At 43.4% G+C, this 19,573-nt stretch overlaps 1 protein-coding gene across 1 annotated transcript in view; it reads left to right on the forward strand.

Annotated features, from left to right (window-relative positions):
- Positions 1-1,117: 1,117 nt before the first annotated feature.
- The window catches only part of KL (klotho), a gene marked incomplete at both ends in the record, with an annotated part of 44,150 nt that continues 25,694 nt past the window's right edge, over positions 1,118-19,573 (forward strand). The window contains one exon of the mRNA XM_081305589.1: positions 1,118-1,927. Within this exon, the coding sequence (XP_081161715.1) occupies positions 1,118-1,927 (810 nt within the window). The remainder of the gene's footprint in view (positions 1,928-19,573) is intronic.

A 19,573-nucleotide genomic window follows, 5' to 3' on the forward strand; every position in this document is an offset into this window, starting at 1 on the left:
CACTATTTTGTTGTAGGGGTTGGGAATGGTTGTGCTAAATCTCCTTTCCCTTTCCCTCTATAGAAAAGGGAGCAAATGTGGGGACCCTGGGAGCCTTAGGCTCCAGTACAGCTGTGTCAGTGCACAACTTTGCCTAGGTAAGTTTCTTGCTAAGTCAGAACTGAAAGCTGAAAAGTGATTGTATATAAAATGAATGCGAAAGGGTAAAAACAGTTGATGAGATGTACTCAAAGTCAAATCTTGGTGGTTTTGTTTCTGTACTTTTGCTCCTTCCCCCCACCTCCCAGAAGAACAATCAACATTTGTGATTTGAAGTTCACTAGGGAATTCCGGGATCCATTTAAAGAACTAGTGCTTGTTTAAAATGGTTAAAAGGTGAGTGGGGGTGGGGGAAGAAGCAAAAACCTAGCGCAACCCATAAATCTATTTTGCATCGTCTTTCTAAGGCTTCTTAGACGGCGGGGGGCGGGGCGGGCAAGGAAGGGCCATCCCTCTCCTGATGCCAAGGTGGGGTGCATCTCTGAAAGCACCTTACCTAAGGGAAAATCTGCCACATAACCTTTCTCTAAGCACAAGGCAAAGTTCAACGTGGCCCTCCCTCTACAATGTCAAGAGGATTCCTAGCAATGTCAAAGTCAATCCCAAGCTTCCCTCGTCCTCCAAGTCAGAGAAAAGAGAAAGCAGGTGCTTGCCCGCCGGTGGGCTCCGTGACGGCCCCGCGAAGACAGCGCGCCAAATGCGGGAAAGTTGGGCGCCACTGTTTCTCCCAGGAGGGCTCGCTGATGGCAAAGAGAAGGTGGCGCTCAGAACTTGAGCGTCGCGGAAATATCCTGTGGGGCTCCCATGATCTGCGAGGAACAGGTGCCCTTCCTCCGACGTCCGCAATCAACACTGGCCGCACTTGACCGGCTGTCGCGCTGCGTCCCGGGGCGCCCCTCGCCCTTTGCGCCCTGGTCCCCCTCCCATGCCAGGGCGGAGGGAGGCGCCTGCTCATAGGTAATTATTGCCACGGGGCCCATGGGGAGCGGGGGTGGGCGCCGGCTGGGGCGGGCGGGACTGAGCGACGCAGGCATAAAGGGGCACGGCGCGGGGCCCCAGCACCAGGTTCCCGCGCAGCATGCCGGCCCGCGCCCCTCTGCGCACCCGGCAGCCTCAGCGGTTGGTGCTGCTGCTGCTGCTGGCCCTGAGCGGCCGCTGCCTGCGCGCCGAGCCCGGCGACGGCGCGCAGACCTGGGCCCGCTTCGCGCGCCCTGCGGCTCCGGAGGCTGCAGACCTGCTCCACGACACTTTCCCCGACGGCTTCCTCTGGGCGGTGGGCAGCGCCGCCTACCAGACCGAGGGTGGCTGGAGGCAGCATGGCAAGGGCGCATCCATCTGGGACACGTTCACTCATCACCCTCCGGGGACCCTGGGCGATCCCCCGACAGCTGATCTGCCGTCGGGCGCTCCATCACCTCCCCCGCCCGCCACAGGGGACGTGGCCAGCGACGGCTACAACAACGTCTTCCGAGACACAGAGGGGCTGCGCGATCTTGGAGTCACCCATTACCGCTTCTCTATCTCGTGGGCGCGGGTGCTCCCCAATGGCAGCGCGGGAGCCCCCAATCGCGAGGGGCTACGGTACTACCGGCGCCTGCTGGAGCGGCTGCGGGAGCTGGGCGTGGAGCCCGTGGTCACCCTGTACCACTGGGACCTGCCCCAGAGCCTGCAGGACGCCTACGGCGGCTGGGCCAACCGCGCCCTGGCGGAACACTTCAGGGATTATGCCGAGCTCTGCTTCCGCCACTTCGGTGGCCAGGTCAAATACTGGATCACCATCGACAACCCCTACGTGGTGGCCTGGCACGGCTACGCCACCGGACGCCTGGCCCCAGGCGTCCGGGGCAGCCCGAGCCTTGGGTACCTGGTGGCGCACAACCTTCTTCTGGTGAGTGCGAGGGGGAGAGAGAGGGTCTGAGAGGTGCCAGAAGCACGAGGGGCGCCTGAGTCTCCAGCTCTCACACGAGGCCTCGCTTGAACTGCTTTGTGGGGTCACTCAGGATTCGCACCTCGCGAGGCAAGTGAGCAGCTTGGGCTGTCCTTGAAGGCGTGGAGTTAGGACCTGCAGGGAAGTCCTTCAGAGAGCGCGCGAGTGAGTGCCCCTTGGAGCGCATTTATCCAAAGGAAATAGGAATCAGTTTCTTCTGTAAGGAAAGATAACTTTCTCTGGTGTTGAGGAATTCTAGAGGGAAGAGTGGCAGGGATTTCCTTGTGGCAGCAGTAGGGAGAGAATGAGGAGGATGGATGAAAGAAACAAGTGCGTTCACAAGCTACACAGACGGGCGGGCATTGCAATCAGCCAGAGATCAGTGTTAATCCGTTAAAACCTTTTTTACTTGAGGCACAAGGGCACACTGCTTCAAATGCGAAGGTGTCAAATCCGCACCTCAGGGAGGGTCGGGTTTAACCCGTGTTTGGAGATTCCTTCTGCCCTAGGGCAGAGGACAACATTCACACCAACCTTACTCAGTCACCAAGGATCTGAGGACCCCTTTACACAGTCTTAAACAAAGCTAGGCACAAACAATACAGAACCAACTGCAGGATGGTATAGATTGTGTCTGCAACATCTGTATTTCCCCAATGCTGTCTCTAGTTGAAAGGATTCTTAACTGATGAGATTATTAGCCTGACAAAAGTAATTTTAATACCCTTGTGCAAAAGATCTCATATATTTTGACAGCAGGAAATATTGATATGCCATGATAAAACTGTCTCTCAATTATTGCTTCCTCCTTTTCTGCTTAATGTTCAAATCCCTATTGGTTTGAGGGCTCATGCCAGTCCTTTCCGTACCCCTTTTGGGTGACTTGTGGATCTACTGGAAGATAGATTTTTCAATTTAGAATAAAGCCACATATTATGAACAAATTCAAGATGAAGACTTTCTAAACACTTTTAATGAAAGCCATAGATAATTGAGGCAGAACAATACTGGGTTATTGAGTTGCTTTAGTGCTCTGAGCTGCTGGTAATGTAATAATGGTGAAATTAGATTGCATGTCTGCTTCACAACCCTGTTTGTTACCATCGGTCATGCAAGAATGTCAAATTTATTTGACAAGTTGTGATTTTGCTGATCATATATATATATATATATCTATATATATATATCTATCTATATATAGATATATATATCTTCTCATAGGGTTACTTGTTTAATTTTTTTCTTCTGTAAGTCCTTTTAAGGAACTAATAAGCTCTAACCATCACCAGTTGATGGTAGGTAGTAGAAAAACTATGGGTAGAACTGCCTCATATTTTGAAGAAGACTTAAGCAAATGGTCAGTTCATGTCACAAACAAATAGGAGATTAGTGGACTAGCTTGGGGGGATCTGATACACCTGTCTTGTAAAATCACTATTTAATATTTAAATGATACAAGATCTATTTTTTAGAGTGCATACAACAGACTATATGTACACAAAAGTAGTTGGTTGTTATTATATTGACCAAATTGCATTTATAAGATGAGGAATTGCAAGAACTCTCTGGTGCTCTGGTATTTCAAATGATTAACACATTTTAGGTTCTTGTGTCCACTTTTGACCTGTGGTTAACTTTTCAGTTACATTTTTGAGGAATTACACAAAAAAATTGCCAACACTAACCATCTGTCCTAGAAGTGCAGTGGACTTTGTATTCATAAGAAATTAGTGACTGATAGACACTAGGCTTGGTTTTGCTGATGCTGCAAACACAATGTTAGTTGTTGTAAAATATTAAGTTTCCTTTCAAATTTGTTCAGGCTTGGAATTTAGTCATTTTTGTATCTCATTTAGAAGTTGCCATTATTTAGGAGGGTATCTTAAATTTGCTTTGTTGTGTGAAATTCTTTAATTCTGTTTTCAATGTTCTTTCTAGATGTGTGTAGGGGGTAGAGGGTTGGATAGTTCATTTTTTACCTTATCTGAAAAAGAGAAAACTTATTCTGCAGATTTTGGTAATAGAATATTTCTGCTGAGGCTAGATGTTGCTTTTGTGCAGAGTTAGAGACCAGGGATCCCTTAGCATATTAATTACCATCTGGGGATCTAATGATGGTGAAGGACAAAGCTGGCCCACCCCACCCCACACCTCTCTGTTTCCACTAATTTTCAAGTGGCTTAGGAATACTGGGGAGAATGGACACTTGAACCCCACAGAGATTCCAGAATCCTTGTCTGATGGCCTGGAGGCTAGGAGGCAGGGCAAACAAACAGCAGGACAAATAATGGGGGACTCTGTTCACAGTGGAGGTCTCCATGATCCTCTCCCAGGTTCCTGGTATAGGCATGAGCCTTGACAAAACTGTGTGTTGGGGAGGGTAGGGTGGAGTGGGAGAGACACCTTCAAGAGGAATTTCTCTGCTTCTCTGGCTTAAAAATGGTCTGCTCAGCTTTCATGGCTCTTGAAATAGGGTTCTTGATGTTCTTGAAAAACCAGCATTAAGTTTTGGAGTCTAGCCCCAGGAGCACTTTTGAGATTTTATTTTGCCCCTGGGTTTCTGAGAGGATCAACACCAAGTTGAAGATACAAGTATCTCCAGCCCTGCCTGCCCGCAGGAGATGCTTGTCAATATTGACTGGTGTTCAGTGCAGCGTGGAAGCTCGTGTCTTGGCTGATCTGTCCTGTGCGGCATGCATCTAAGCCTCCGCACATCTAAAGCCCCCCTTCTTGTCACACTTCCTCAACTTGGCTTCCAGACCCCTGCTCTCTCTTGTTTCTCTTCTTAGCTCCTTAGTGATTCCTTTTCCTTCTCTGTTGTTTCTTCCTTATCACTTCATCTGGAAAGAGTGCAGGGGCCAGGGCTGTGTCCAGGGTGTCCTGTCTAGATTTACTCTAGGGATCCCATTGAACAGTCTCTGTAACCTGATAATTTCAAATTTTGTGTCTCCAGCTGGGACTTCTCCCCTGAGCTCCAAACCTGGAGAGATAACTGTCTTGTCCTCTTAGCTGTCTAATCGGTGAGTTACAAGTAACACGTTTAAAACCCAATGCCTGCCGTCTCTGTTATGGCACTCAGCTTTTCCTGTTTGTTGGGCCCCAAATCTCAACTCTCCCCTTTCTCTCACATCTTATTTCTAATTTTTGACAAGTCTTAGAGCTCTACCTACCATAATGTATCCAGAATCAAACCCCTTCCACCTTTATTTGTGGCTGTGGCTGAGGTCCAAGCCACTATGGGATTCTGCCTGGGTGAGAGGAAGAGCCTCCTACCTGGAGCCCATGCTTATGTCCTTGCTCCCTGGCAGTCCCAGTTTGTCACTGTGTGAACAAGTCAGGAGTCTGCTTATAAAAGTCCTACCCATTCTTCAAGAACCAGCAAGCTTACTCTTTTGGCCCCATACCTGAATGCTACCTTTCCCTTCTCTGGAATCCCACAGTACATTGCTTCACTCTGGTGCCTCTTACCGCATTTCCCCTTCTATTTAACCACTAGCTGGACAGTTCCTTAAATGAGGGAGCCTTGTTCCCTTTACCTGCTTCTCCTAAAATGGTATCATGCCCTTGGTAGCTGCTCAGGGGGTGGCTTCTGGCTACTGAATAACCTTGTTTTGCCTTTATAAATTTGTGCTTCTGGGATTTTCTCTCCTTGCCAGTCTTTCTAGCCATTTGGAACAGGAAATACCAAATCCTATCCAGATAGAAAAACCAGTGAACATAATGATGTAGCATCTGACATTTACAGTGAATATTTAAGGTTCATCACCAAATTTATGACTCCATTGTAAAAACTTCCAATCTAAAACTATCTGTATTCACTATAGAGAGCATTATGAGATGTTTTCAAAATGGGGTGAGTGGTGGAGTCTCTTGGTTAGCTTTAGGCATATATGTATTTGCTATCTGGTTGAATTTTCATTCCCCAAGTAATAAGTGTAAGCAAATCATCTACTACATGTAAGTTCAAATTATATATACTATGTACTTTTAGGAAGCACTTTACAAATTTACCTCTCATTAAAATGTATGTGGTACATGGCTGGGTTGAAAGGTAATGTATTTTGTAGAACATGACTGAATGCAATCCCCACTCAATCAGAACTAGTTTAAATGTTTTTCAAAGAGCTTGACTCACTCCTCTTTGAATAGCTGATTGAAGACAATATTTTATGAAGATTACAGACAAATCCAAGAAAAAATTTAAAATAGGAAAAGAACTAATAAAATAATGTTAAAAATCATAGCACTACTTTAACAACATCAATTATTTTGAGTTGAAGATGGAAAATGTAAACTGATAAGCATCTAAATAAGGTCAGTGTGCATTTCTCAAGTGTAAAATGAGTGAACCGTGACACCTGCATATGTAGTCAGTCACAGCTTTGCACACAGGAACTTTCTGAGTTATCTTAGTTTTTCAAAAAGATCATTGCTCTAAACCATAATTTTATTATAATCGATTTGTGCAAAAGGTGACTTTCTTTCAGTGAAGGTTATATTTTTTAGATATAAAGGAATTTTTGGTGTAGGAGGACATAGAACATATGTCTATTGGGAGGGTAGCAGATAAAGAGGGGATGACTAAAAACGCCTATTGTTATTAAATCCTCCAAAATGCACATCTTCTCCAGAAATGTTACAAGAAACATTGTACTTGTAACCTATATTTAAATAGAACCATAATATACATTTTATATGCTCTATTTTGATACACAGTGGGTACAAAGTTAATCTGAAGGAAATATATATCTCTTCTCACCTCCATCTTGGATAAACCAGTTTATTGTCCAATTTGGGGACAACAACTTGCAGAGTGGATCATTTATTTACTCATTTGTGGCTATTTGAGGGCACAGACTACATATATTTATTTTCAAATTTTTAGGGTTTATGTCAGTATTTGACACAGAGGAACTATTCCATCTACTTCTAATGAATAAATAAATGTATATGCAAAATATTTTCTGCTTATTTCAATATGTCCATCTTCTTGTAAATTAAATGCTTATAGTTTGCTTTTTCCTGCTTTATCTTGGGAGAAATTTTTCAGTGAAGAAAAATAGTGAAAACGTTCCTAACTCTATGTACAAACAACCTCTGTGAGTTTCTAGAGCAAGTAATATCCCATTTTCATTCAGTGGGCAGGGGAAGAGAGTAGGAGGGAGAACAGGGCCTTTATCAACTTCCTGACCTGGAAGTTGTTTCTTCACTTCCACTCAGTTCCCCTTGGCAGAACCCAGTCGTGTATGCAAAGGAGTCTGGGAATTACTGTCTACTGCTGAGCCATGATCCTATTATGCTGAAAGCAGGTAGGAACAAATCACTCAGGACAGACAACAATCTCTACCCTGTTGCTTCCCTTCCAGGTATTGTGAGAATTAAAACCACATCATACATGCCAATATGTTTTGAAAAATGCAAAAAGTCCTATAAAGGTAAGTATATTAGTTAGCTTCCCATTTCTATAACAAAGTATCTATGATAAATAACTTAAAAAGAGAAAGGGTTACTTTGCCTTACAGTTTTAGAGGTTCCAGTCCATGACCTGTGACCCTATAGTTTGGGACCCTGGGAGGGCAACACATCATGGCAGAGGTCTGTGGAGAACAAACCAGTTACCTCATCAGCCAGGAAGCAAATGGGCATGAGAAAGGGACTCAGGTCCCATAGTCCCCTTTGAGGGTACAGTCCCATGACCTAGGACCTCCCACAAGGTTCCACCTCCTAAAAAGTCAGCAGAATGTTCCAACAGCACCATCGTGGGGAACAATCCTTTAACACATGGACCTCTCGGGGGTACTCATCCATGCCATGGCAGTGAGATATGAATTTACCATCAATAATGATAATCATAGCAATAAATATTTAAGAAATGATCCTCTCCAGTTAGAAGAGAATCAAACAAATGCTTTAGAATGTGTAACGTCATCTAACTTCTCAGTTTGGCACCTATGGCATTCAATAGGATGGACTCTTCTTTGAAATTACTTTAATAGCATTTGCCCAAAATTATCAAACCATGTTTAAAATAACCTAATTTTTGTAATATGTACTATCAAGTACCTTTTTGGGACCCAGTTTGGTGTTGGAAAGACTCAAGTTTATGATTGATGTAATATAATACATGAGCTAAAGAAAATAAATATTTAGTGAAATTTGTGGTCACAGTCTAAATAGATGTTATTGGTTAAAGTAGAGATGTCAGAATATCAGCCATGACCCACTGTCATTATAGTTATTCACAAAATAAACTGAAGCACTGAGGTATGTTGAATATAGTGGTTATGCAAATATTATTTCCATGTCTATATGTGCACTTTTTTAGTGGATGATTAAAATATTAGAGTCAGAGGGACCTGGGAAATTCCAGGCCACATTTCTCCCTGGGACAAACCCTGGTGGGGTCATCTACCTTCTGCTCTACTCTCTTCAGTAAGGCGAACTCAGCTCTTCTCAAGTTTCCAGCTTGATTTTGTCTTTTGTAATGCACTGAAATCTGCTGCTGTACAGGACTGGACTCCTGGTTGTCTCTTTGCTTTCCTAAATCTCAAAGAATAAAGTCAATCACCCTTTGACAAGACAACAGCTGTGCTGTGAATGCTTGTCCCCTCCAAAACTTGTGTTGAGATTTAATTGCTGGTGCCATGGTAGTGAGAAGCGGAGCCTAATGGGAGGTTGTTAGGTCAGGGGACTTTGTCCTCATGAATGGATGAGGGTTGTTATTACAGGAGTGGGTTTGAAACTTCAGCATCCTCTCAGTCTCTCTCATGTGCATTCGCTCTCGCTCTCTCTCTCAAGAGAGAGAGAGAGAGAGAGAGAGAGAGAGAGAGAGAATTTTTTAGTATTTATTTTTTAGTTTTCAGTGGACACAACATCTTTGTTTGTATGTGGTGCTGCTGAGGATCGAACCTGGGCCGCACGCATGCCAGGCAAGCGCGCTACTGCTTGAGCCACATCCCCAGCCCCTGTACATGCTCTCTTGCTGTGTGTCCTTCCACCGTGTGATTATGCAACATGAAGGCCCTCACCAGATGGAATCCTTGGACTTCCCAGACCCCAGAACTGTGAGAAATACATTTCCTTTTAAGCCATCCAGTCTATGATATTCTGTTCTAGAAGCGGAAAATAGACCAAGACAACAACTTTTCTAATATTTGAAAAAGCTACTATGTTCTTCCTAAATAGTTTCCCTTTCATTAGAGTGAAATTCTAAAACATGCTCACAAAAGACAGCGGAGCTGGACATTGAGTCAGGGATATTTCTTGAGAGCTTCCTGTGGGGCAGGAAGCTGTGGAACACAATGAAACCTTTGACTAGGCCCCTCAATCATCTGACCCTTAAGGATGGGGTGGAGGAGACGGGATGGAAAAGTGGACCTGTCTCCCCGCAGAGGGACGGGCCTTGGGTTGTCTGTGGAGTCTGCCTCTGTGCCATTGTCCTTCATGAGGGAAGGTGATGGGTATAGATGACTAAGGACGAGGTGCTGGAGGTAGGCCTCCAACTCTGGCTCCTGAGCTGTAGTTACAGGCTCTTTGTTTTAAGGGGACGGCTTTAAAGTCCCAGTGGGGGAAGGGCTGGTGGAGGCAGTGCCCACTGCATCAAGGCCCTTGCAGAGCCATTTGGGGGTCCTCCTTCCCTCCCTTAGCCCTTCTTCTCTTTGGATTCCTCATCCCATGATCCTCTCCTTTCAACCCCTTCCTCTCTTCAAGTGTCCCAAATTCCTTCATGGTGTCCATTTGCTACCCCTGGCCTTCCTGACAGATTTTGTAGAGGTAGGGGAATGGTGGTAAGGGTCTTTCACTCTGGTGTCAGGTACCTTCTCCCTGAAATTAAGTCAAACACAAGTTATTGCAGTATTTCTTACTAAAAGGACACTGGTCTGCATGAGAGAGACAGCTTCCTCCCGTGTTCCTAACGCCGGCTGCTGAGGAAGCCCGAATGTGGGCGGCCTTTTCGATCCTTCTTCTCTGGGGTTGCATTTCCAAGTCTCTGTGAACTGAGAGAAGAACAGCCCTCACTCTGATTCTGCTGCTTTGCCTCTCCCTCTAGAAGGGGAGTGGGTATTGACTGTGGCTGGGATTTTAGGGTGGCAAATCTCACTTACGTTGCTGCCAAAAAAAATGGGGAATTAAGGTAAGACCTCTGTCACCATGTCACAGATTAGCGAGGGAGAGATAATCATCAAATAATTGCAATAGAATGTATAAGTGCCTCAGTTTTGAGGGACAGGAAGAATGTTGGGGAAAACTGTTCAGATGAGATCAGAGGCTGACAAGCTTTTTCTGCAGAAGACTAAGTTTCAGGTTTTATGGGTCATGTAGCGTCTGTTGCAACTTCTCAGTCTGTTGCACCAAGGGAACAGCCATAAGCAATATGTTAATGAATGGACACATGCTGGGTTACAATAAAGTTTTATTTATAAAACTAGGGAGTGGGCCTTTCTGCTGGGCTAGACATGTCAGACACACAAAGTAGGAAGCACATTGTGTAGTTCTATATGAAATAGCCCTTCTGAAGTCAGGGCAGGTGAAACAATTTGACAAATCACAAAACAGGATGCAGTACTTCGGAAGCCCTGGTAGAAAAGGACAAAAAGATGAAAAAAGAGGTCTGGGAATTTCCAATGCCTCTTTTAACATTTGCTGTGTAGAGCAAAGAGGTGCCCCAGATGTACAGTCGACTTGAGTGATTACATTGCTTGCTCTAGACACCGAGTCATTTTCACGCTGTCCAAGATTGCATTAAACAGTTTTGGCTGTCACCTCATGGCTGGCTCAGATGAGTTTGTCATCAGCTAAAACCTCTCAGGCTTTCCCCTCTCGTGCACATTACTGTTAGGCCAGCCACCTCCTGTCATCTTTTGTAGCTTAGTTTTGAACTTTTAGTCTTATTAAATTTCATTCAGAGAAAGTTTACCACAGGTGATGGGTTATTCGTAAGAATTGGAAATAATCTATATGTTGTAAAATGATCAGTTTAAAGAACAGTGTTACACTTGTCCAGTGCAAAACTAAATGATTATTGAAAGGTGGACATTTGGTTTTCTATAAGTTGCACGTGGTATATTGTTAAGAGAAAAACAAATCAGTTGTGTTATGCTTTTTCCATATCTCTGCTGTATAAGTAAGTAACGTACACTTTGCAGGCCTTTTTATCTTGTCTCCCAGGAACTCTGCCTGGTATGCAGGTCCAAGAATGGGTTTTATAGTTCTTCCTTCTTTTCCTCCCAAATACTGTACTACCCTTTAATAGTACTTCACACATTTTATTGAAGTGGTTTATTAGTTTCCCCCCAGAGATCTCAAGCTGGGAGGAAGGAGCCATGTTTATCTTACTTTCCAATATACCCAGAACCTCACAGGGCCTGGAGAGAGGAGCTGTGCACATATTTGCTATGTGAGGGAAAGCATACTCTGCTTCTGCCTACACCCATACAGTGTGAAAGGAGAATTTGGGTTATTTGGGGATGGTGGGATTACAGGTTATTTTGTCCTTTCTGATTATCTAGATTTTCAATTTTCTGTAGGTGATACGTGTCACTGATGTAACAGAGAAACACCAAATACTATTTCTGAGGAAAGACAGCAGATTGAACTCACCCATCAACTTTGTTCCCTGTTGAAGCCTCATTAAATTCAACTGAAGAAAGACACACACACACACACACACACACACTCACACACACAGACACACACAGAGAGATCTGGAGTGAGCAGAATAACTGTATTTTGGAATTTGAAGGGCAGATGGACAAATGTTTATGGAGTTGATTTAGCAGACCTGGAAAGCTGACCACTAAATTGGCAGTAGGAGAAGCCAACAGCCAATCTGATGATTGCAGAACCTTCAAAGGGCTGAAAGAAGCAAATCCAGTTACTCTGGAATTGGGGGTAAAGGGAATGATTGGCTAAAATGAGGAGAAATAGTTGAAAGCTGTTTAAGAAACAATACATTTCTAGGTCTATAAAACCAGTCTTCATTGTTGGACATTTGCCCCTCCTTGTTCAAGGAGGGAAACGGGGAGTTAATATTTGCAGAGTATCACATGAAAGGTGTGTGGACTATGGAACATGAAGCACACTTGGGGCATGAGTGAGCACCACACTGATACAGATTCAGAAAACACACGCAACTGAGAGCTGGGCCCATCCCAGAACTCTCCTCTCCAGGTTCTCAGAATGCTGAGTTTGCTTCTACTCTGAGGCAGGGACGACTGGAAGACCCTTTCCCAGGAAGTCTGATGAGCTCATGAGGAAAGATCACAGATGCCAATCTTAGAAGTTCCACAATAAATGGTCAAGGTAGTGCACGGTACAGCACAGCTCAAGTCAACAAACCACATCCATGTGCTCACACCTCCCAATTAGGATTTTGTTTCTCATCTCTTAATATGAGTAGGCAATCAAGAATAAACAGACATCTGAAGAAAGCCTTTCACATGAAAGACTGAGACCCACTCAAAAAAACAGGAGGGAAGAAAGCTACTTAGAGAAAAATGGATTAGGCAGGGAGGGGGGAAAAAGACAACAGTAACAACAGTAAACCCCAACTTACACTAATCTTCTTGAAGAGATCAGAGAAGATCTAGAAAATGGGAACAGGGTAATATATCAAATATTCAAGGGATGAAAAAGGAATATTTTGAAATTAAATACATTATAGCAGAAATGAAAGTTTTAGTAGAAAGTTTGGAAAATGAAGTTTATGAATCTCCCTTAGAGTAGAACAAGAAGGCAAAGAGATGGAAAATAGTGGAAAAATGTAAGATAATCAGTGGAGCAGTCAGAGGTGTAGAATTCAAATAACAGGAGTTACAAAAAAGGGAGCAAGCAGTGTTGTACCAGTTTCCCCTACTGAAAATGTCGCTCAGTGTCTACACCTTTGTACACTTGCCTCCCATGTGAACTGAGGGCTTGACTATGTGACTTGCTTTGGCCAATGGGATAGTAGGCAAGTAAAAAGTGGATAAGTCTGTGCACATTGGAATTTTTCCTGTTGGGTCACTCCCTCTTAAAAGCCAGCTTTGATACTTGGGCTATGTTGTGGTTTCCATTGTTATAGTTTACTTTTAATTTACTCGAGAGTGGCCGTAAGCCAAGATAGTCACTCTTTAGGAGAGTCCTGATGAGTGGAGGAGTTCAGGGGAGTTAGGTTCAGGTGTATATGTCCATCAAGACACGGTGAGGAGGTGAAATCAGAATATATGTAACTGAAAAAATGTATTATTCATAGGTCTCAGAGAGGTGAGGGCACCAACTGAAGGTCGATGAAAAATCTTCTGGTGATGGGGAGCTCAACCAGTGGATGGGTAGGAGAGGAAGAGGGAAGATGGGAAAGGGGAAAGGAAAGGACCTGTGGGACCGTGCTTTCATGAAGGTTCACTGGTGTCATTCCCTTGGCCTTCCTGTGGGGTTGTGGCTAGGCTGGTTTAAAGAAAATAAATGCAAAGGAGGACATGATTTACATGATTCTAAGTGTTGATCATTAAGTGGTCTGTTAGGGGGATGTTTTGGAATTTGGGTCATCGGGGTGAGGAACAAACAAGATAAATCACAATCAATCATACAGAGAAGTTTTAATGAGGCCAAAGGTGACAGGGCATGACGGGGTCTCAAACAACGACATCAGACCTGAAAGTGGATGTCAAAGCAGAAACTTAACCGTATTAAACAAATTTATGGCAGACACTCTTACTGAAAGATGAGAGGTCGTGTGGACGGAGACACTGGGGAATAAAAGTGCATCTTGGTCAGGCTAACTGAATCCTAACCGAATTAACCACATGAATGACTTCTGCTATACAGCACAGAGCAGAACTACCCCAAAAGGCCCAGTTAGCCCTCAGAATGAAGAGGAAAAAAATAAACACTATACTGGGGAGGAGGTTTCAGTATTTCACAGCAATAAGTAACTGAAATAAAAATAAAGGAAATGGTGAAGTAATAAAAAAATTTCTTAGACCCAGAGGATGTGAAATGTCACATCAAATGCGAAGAACTGAGGCAATTTCTGTGGTAAGCAAGGTTCTTTTGCCCAGGGACCTGGTCACCTCTTTCATCAGTGTTATGAGATGAGAAAATTGGCTAAGTCTGGGGAAATGAGCAAGGGATCATGACTTCTTAAAAATTTTTAAATTTTTAATTTTTAGTTGTAGATGGACACAATACCTTCACTTTTTTTTTTTTTTGAGAGAGAGAAAGAGAGAGAGAGAGAGAGAGAGAGAGAGAGAGAGAGAATTTCAACACTTATTTTTTAGTTCCCGGCGGACACATCTTTGTTTGTATGTGGTGCTGAGGCTCGAACCCGGGCCGCACCAGGCGAGCGCGCCACCGCTTGAGCCACATCCCTAGCCCATAATACCTTCACTTTTATTTGTTTATTTTTGTGTGGTGCCAGGGATCGATCCCAGTACCTCACACATGCTAGGCAAGAGCTCTACCACCGAGCCACAACTCTGGCCCTGGGTCATGACTTTTTATTGAGCCATTCTTTATTAAGCATCTTTACAACTCCCTGGCTTCCAGAGCTTCAGCATGACTCCCGACCTGCTCTCTATTACTTCAGGGTCTTAGTATCTCTGTGCATGCCCAGCCCAGCCCAGCCCTGACTCCCTCTCCTACCACCAGCCTGGCCTGGAGAAGAGCACCACCACTGAATTTCTTAGAAGAGCTGGTGTCCCTGACAGGTGTGTTCCTGATGGCTTTAGTGATTGGTGTGTGGCCTTACTTGGAGAGTTATTTGGCTCACATAATATATGGGTTCCAGAAGACCTATATTTCTTAGTTTAGTCCTTCCTGTACCAGCGTTCAGGGCCAGGTTTTCAGATACTTCCATCTACTTAACATTGGTCATCCCTTTCTCCGGGCATATCTGAGCCATCCTAGCAGCAAGTTTACCCCATCCCCTGGGTCCTTGGTCAGAGCTTTAAACGTATTTTTGGAAAAAGTGCCCCTAGTCAATGGATTATTTCTTGTCCTGTCTTATATTCTAGTTCCTTGATAAAGGACCTTCAAAATTTGATCCCAGTGGTCTGGTTCTTGTAAAACTTGCTAAATCATGAAGCTACTTGGGTATATAATTTCTTTCCTCCTTGTTCAGACATGGCTCTCTCCAAGTAGGTTATACTGGAATTCAATCTTAGTGATCTGTCAGCTCCTAGAAGCGGTACCTGTTGTGCTTTAGGAGCGAGACCTCTTTAGTATAGGAAAGTGTAATCTCTTACCAGGGAAGTATGGACTACTTCTGTAAGCTCTAAGGATGCCAAGGAATCTGAAGAGCCAGCTTCCTCAGGTGTGACCACATCTCAAGTTTCAGAATCCCAGATTTTCCTGGTCAGCCTTCTGGCCTCAGCATGAAAGTCCTGCTGTGGCTGAACATCTAAGTATCCCTGCAACTCTATTGGGTCTTAAGTCTGCTGCTAACCTCTGTCTACTTCTCCATTGCAGTAGATAAGGACTTCTCTGTGAGCTACCAATGGGTTATTCTTGCTCTCATATTGATCCTTTAACTACTTGATAATGGCCCTCAGTTTCTCATTCCCTCTCCATAGGATTGCAATATAATATAAAAAGCAGTCAGTGCCCCTTTCCTTCTGGGCACTGGAATGCCTAAATCATCGTACCTAAGCAATGGCATGCCTCTCCACCAGAACACTTCCCCGGGTTACCCCGGGTGAGATAATCAGTAACTGGGACACCGTTTATGCCGGGAGACTCTCTGTCCCTTACACGTCACTCAGAATGGCATACTCTTTGTCTTCTAGGAAATGAGTGAGTTGGTTCTCAAAGCCCAGTTGTGTTAGTTTGGGTCTTCTAAGAAGTAAATGTCAAGACAGGATTAGATGTGCAAGAAATTTACTGGGGAACCAACTATAAATGATAAAAGGGAAGGAGCCAGAGAAGGTAAGGGGGCCTTTAGAATGCTGCATATCTGGCCTCTGTGAAGGAGAAGGGCAGGAAGGAGGGAGGACTGGGTAGGAGGATCTCAGGTGGTAGCACAGGTCTAAGAAAGATCTGGCCAGGTCAGTGAGGAGTCCTTGAGCCAACACTGTCCACAGGAGGAGTCCACATCTTGCCGCAGTGGGATTCCATTAGTATCCCTGCCATGTTCTCATATGAGAACAGCCTATGAGAAACACGGCCTCAGGACCAACTGTGGTAGGGTTCCAAAGGGATAGCACCTGGTGCCATCAGTGGACTGTGCTCCTAATAGCCATTATTATAGCTATTTTTATGGCTATTGTGAAGAACAGTGAGGAATGCCATACAGAAGGGAATGAAAATTATTTCCATCTAGAACTTAATAGTTGTCCAAACCATCAACCATTTATGACTGTAGAATAAGGAAATTTCCAGATATTCAAAGTCTCATAAGAAAAAAAAAATTTCCACGAATCCATGCTCAGGAAGCCATGGGAGAATAACTTCCACATGAGCTATTAAGACAAGAAGAAAGAGTACATAGGAAAAAACAAAACAGAGGTCTAACTCAGGAACGATGAAGTATGGACCCAGAGGGTTGGCAGTGCAATACATGTAAAAGCGACTAGTGCAGAGGAGAAGATTCCAGAATGTAGCCTCCAGGAAAACTATTGAGGCTAATGTGACCTCTCTGCAGTCTGTGCAGAGAGTCTACTGGAAATTGTAGGAAGAATGATCTGCAGACAAAGAAAACCAAACAAATGAAAAAGCAATGGAACTATTATCATTAAGGAAAAACATTAAGAAAATAGAGTATTTGTTACTGTATTATTACACCCATCTGTGAATAATAATCACATTGGCAGAATAATGTCAGCACTGAATGTTAGTTAAACTAAAAACTGTTGTATAGCTAACGTGGCTGTACAAGAGAGCTAAATCCTCCTGTGCTGTAACAGGAAGTCAATGGAGTTATTTCAGTATGGGAGTTATTAGGTGTGTAAATTCCATAGTAAAGGTCTTGAATCACAAATGATTTTACCCATAGGGAGAGTAACTGGAGAGAGATGAGAAGGGAGGACAGAGAACTATGATTATTCTTGTAAGTTGTATTCAACCTTTTAAAACACTAATGTGTTGCTTTCATAAAATAAAAAAATAGGCATTTTAGCATCACTTTAAAAATTATTTTTGCTAGTTATAACACATTTATAGCATTCCGGACTATAGAGATCTTTTTGAGTCAGGCTTTGGAGAATTTCCATATTTTCAGAGTAATGCCTTCTGAGTTTCTCTCTCTTTCTCTCTCTCTCTCTATTTGGTACTGGGGATAGAACCCAGGGGTGCTTAACCACTGAGACACATCCACAGCCCTTCTCTTCTTTTTTTTTTTTTTTTTTTTTTTGTATTTTATTTAGGGATAAGGCCTTATCAAATTGCTCAGGGCCTCACTGAGTTGCTATGGCTGGCTTTGAACTTGAAATTCTCCTGTTTCAGCCTCTCAAGTCACTGGGATTTCAGGCATGCGCCATTGCACCTGGCTCTGTCCCTGTCTCTTTGATTATAAAAAGTTATAAAGAAATAGGATTATGAGTAAACTCATATTGTTAGTTACTTTCTTTGAAGTGGATCTGTCTCATTAATCAGTGTTTCACTATGTGTCAGTGTTTGGCACTTAGAAAGCAACAACAAATTTTTGTTTAACCAGTGAATACTCTTAAAATACAGTTTTTCAGATAGCACCAGTACTATCTTATGTATGCTCCATTTTCTTCTTTTGGGCTCCAAGAATTTCACTGGGAGGCTTTATTGGTTTTGAAAATAATTCCTCACAGAGATATGATTATTGTGTTCCAGATAAGCTATATAATACTGTAAAAATTATTTGAGGCTAGTTTGGTAGACTGAGTCTACGGGTCTATATTGTCTCCTATTATCTTCTCTTCTTTCGTACTTAGGCAGTTTTATTAAACATTACATGATACTTTATTCATGGGTCTGTTGTTTCTGCAAACTATATTTCCTTCCCTTTAAAACTGAGATTTTCATCTTTCATATAAATGTTATTATCAATTGTTGTACCTATTATGCAACTAACATATTGTATGTGACTTATAATCCTGGATTTTATTTCATACAGATACAGTTCCACTGAGGAAGCTCATAGGAACATGTGGGTTGGCATGTTGACCAATTCATGATCTTTCAGGAGGGCTGCTACCTAGGATAATGATGCTGAGCCGGGCAAATAGGTCTTTTGCTTTAGTGAAATTGGCCAGGGGTAGGAAAAACTGGCCTTTGATGAACCTGGGTCCCAACTAGTCACCACAGCAGACCATTATCAGATGTGGTCCTGCTAGATTCTCTGAGCTTTCAAAAGAAGCTAGAAATTCAAGATCTTAGGTAAAATTTCCTGATTTTCAAAGGGAATGGCTGAGATGTAGCACCTCATCTTTCTGATGAATTATTAAATTTCAGAAAAATCATAGTATTTAGGATGGTGATGGTGATTACTAGAAGAAACAGCTAAATGTGACTGTTGGGAGCAGGAGTCGGGGGCTGAGAGGTAGGGAAGAGGTTCACTGTTTCTCGTGATAAGCCTTTGGTATTACTTGATTTTAAGCTGCATGAATGAACTTAATTAAAAGTAATTAAAAATACCACTGAATAAGCTTTAGAGGATCTGAAGTGTTTTTGTGTGTTTTTATAGGGCAGGTAAGTTTATTGAGAGGCTCAGAGAATATAGCTTTCTTGGGGCTGCCAAGTGGTAGAGCTGGGACAGAACCCAGGTTTTCTGAGCCACTAGTCCCAGGGTTCAGTCCAGGACTCCATACTGCTCCAGTTCAGCACCAACTTCTTAAGGGGTGCACTCCCCAATATCTACACCCTCCTTGTGCACATCAGCACCTGAAATGGAGGAAAATGTGAATCCTGACTTGTCTCTAACCTTCACTAACATCTGAGAGGCTCACCATGACCCGTTTTTAAAAATCCACTGACCAAGATACACCGGTTTCAGTTCCTAACTGCTATATAGTACCCTCAGGATGAGGGGCTTTAAATAACCATTTTATGTAGCTTTCAGTTGTGGGTCAGGATTATGGAAGGGCTCAGCTGGGCAGTTTTCCTGTGGTCTGCAGTCATCTGAAGCTTCTACCACATTAGGCATCCAGGACCCGTCAGCCACTGATTGGCACTTGATGCTGGCTGTTGACCACAGCACCTTTGTTGGCTTCATTAACATGGTGTTGTCAGCGGGAGAGGTCATCTGGAATGCCCAGGAAATGGGATCTTTTATTATATGGTTTAGAAACTACTTCCCACAGGAAGACTTGGCCAATTTCCCTCAGCAAAGAGTATTTCCTTCCTCTGAATCGAATCACCATTGCAGTTCCTAAAAATCCATCTTATGGCACTTTTGCTTTCAATCTTGCTCCATAATTGTCTTGTGTACCTGGGCTCTGGGCCCCCACGATGTGCTGCATAATAACCATTGAATAAATATTTGCTGAATGAAACAATGATTCCATGATAACTCAAATAGCAGTCCTGACACAAAAATGCATGTCCACTCTGATCCCTTTTCCTTTTCCTTCCCAATTCTCATGTTTAAAAAAGGAAAAAAACCAAGGGCTGTCTTATGAGGAGTCACAGTATAGACAATGCGGCTGTCTCCTGTGTTTACTG

The sequence above is a fragment of the Spermophilus citellus genome (assembly GCF_964194105.1).
Source record: "Spermophilus citellus genome assembly, chromosome: 1".
Lineage (NCBI taxonomy): Eukaryota > Metazoa > Chordata > Mammalia > Rodentia > Sciuridae > Spermophilus > Spermophilus citellus.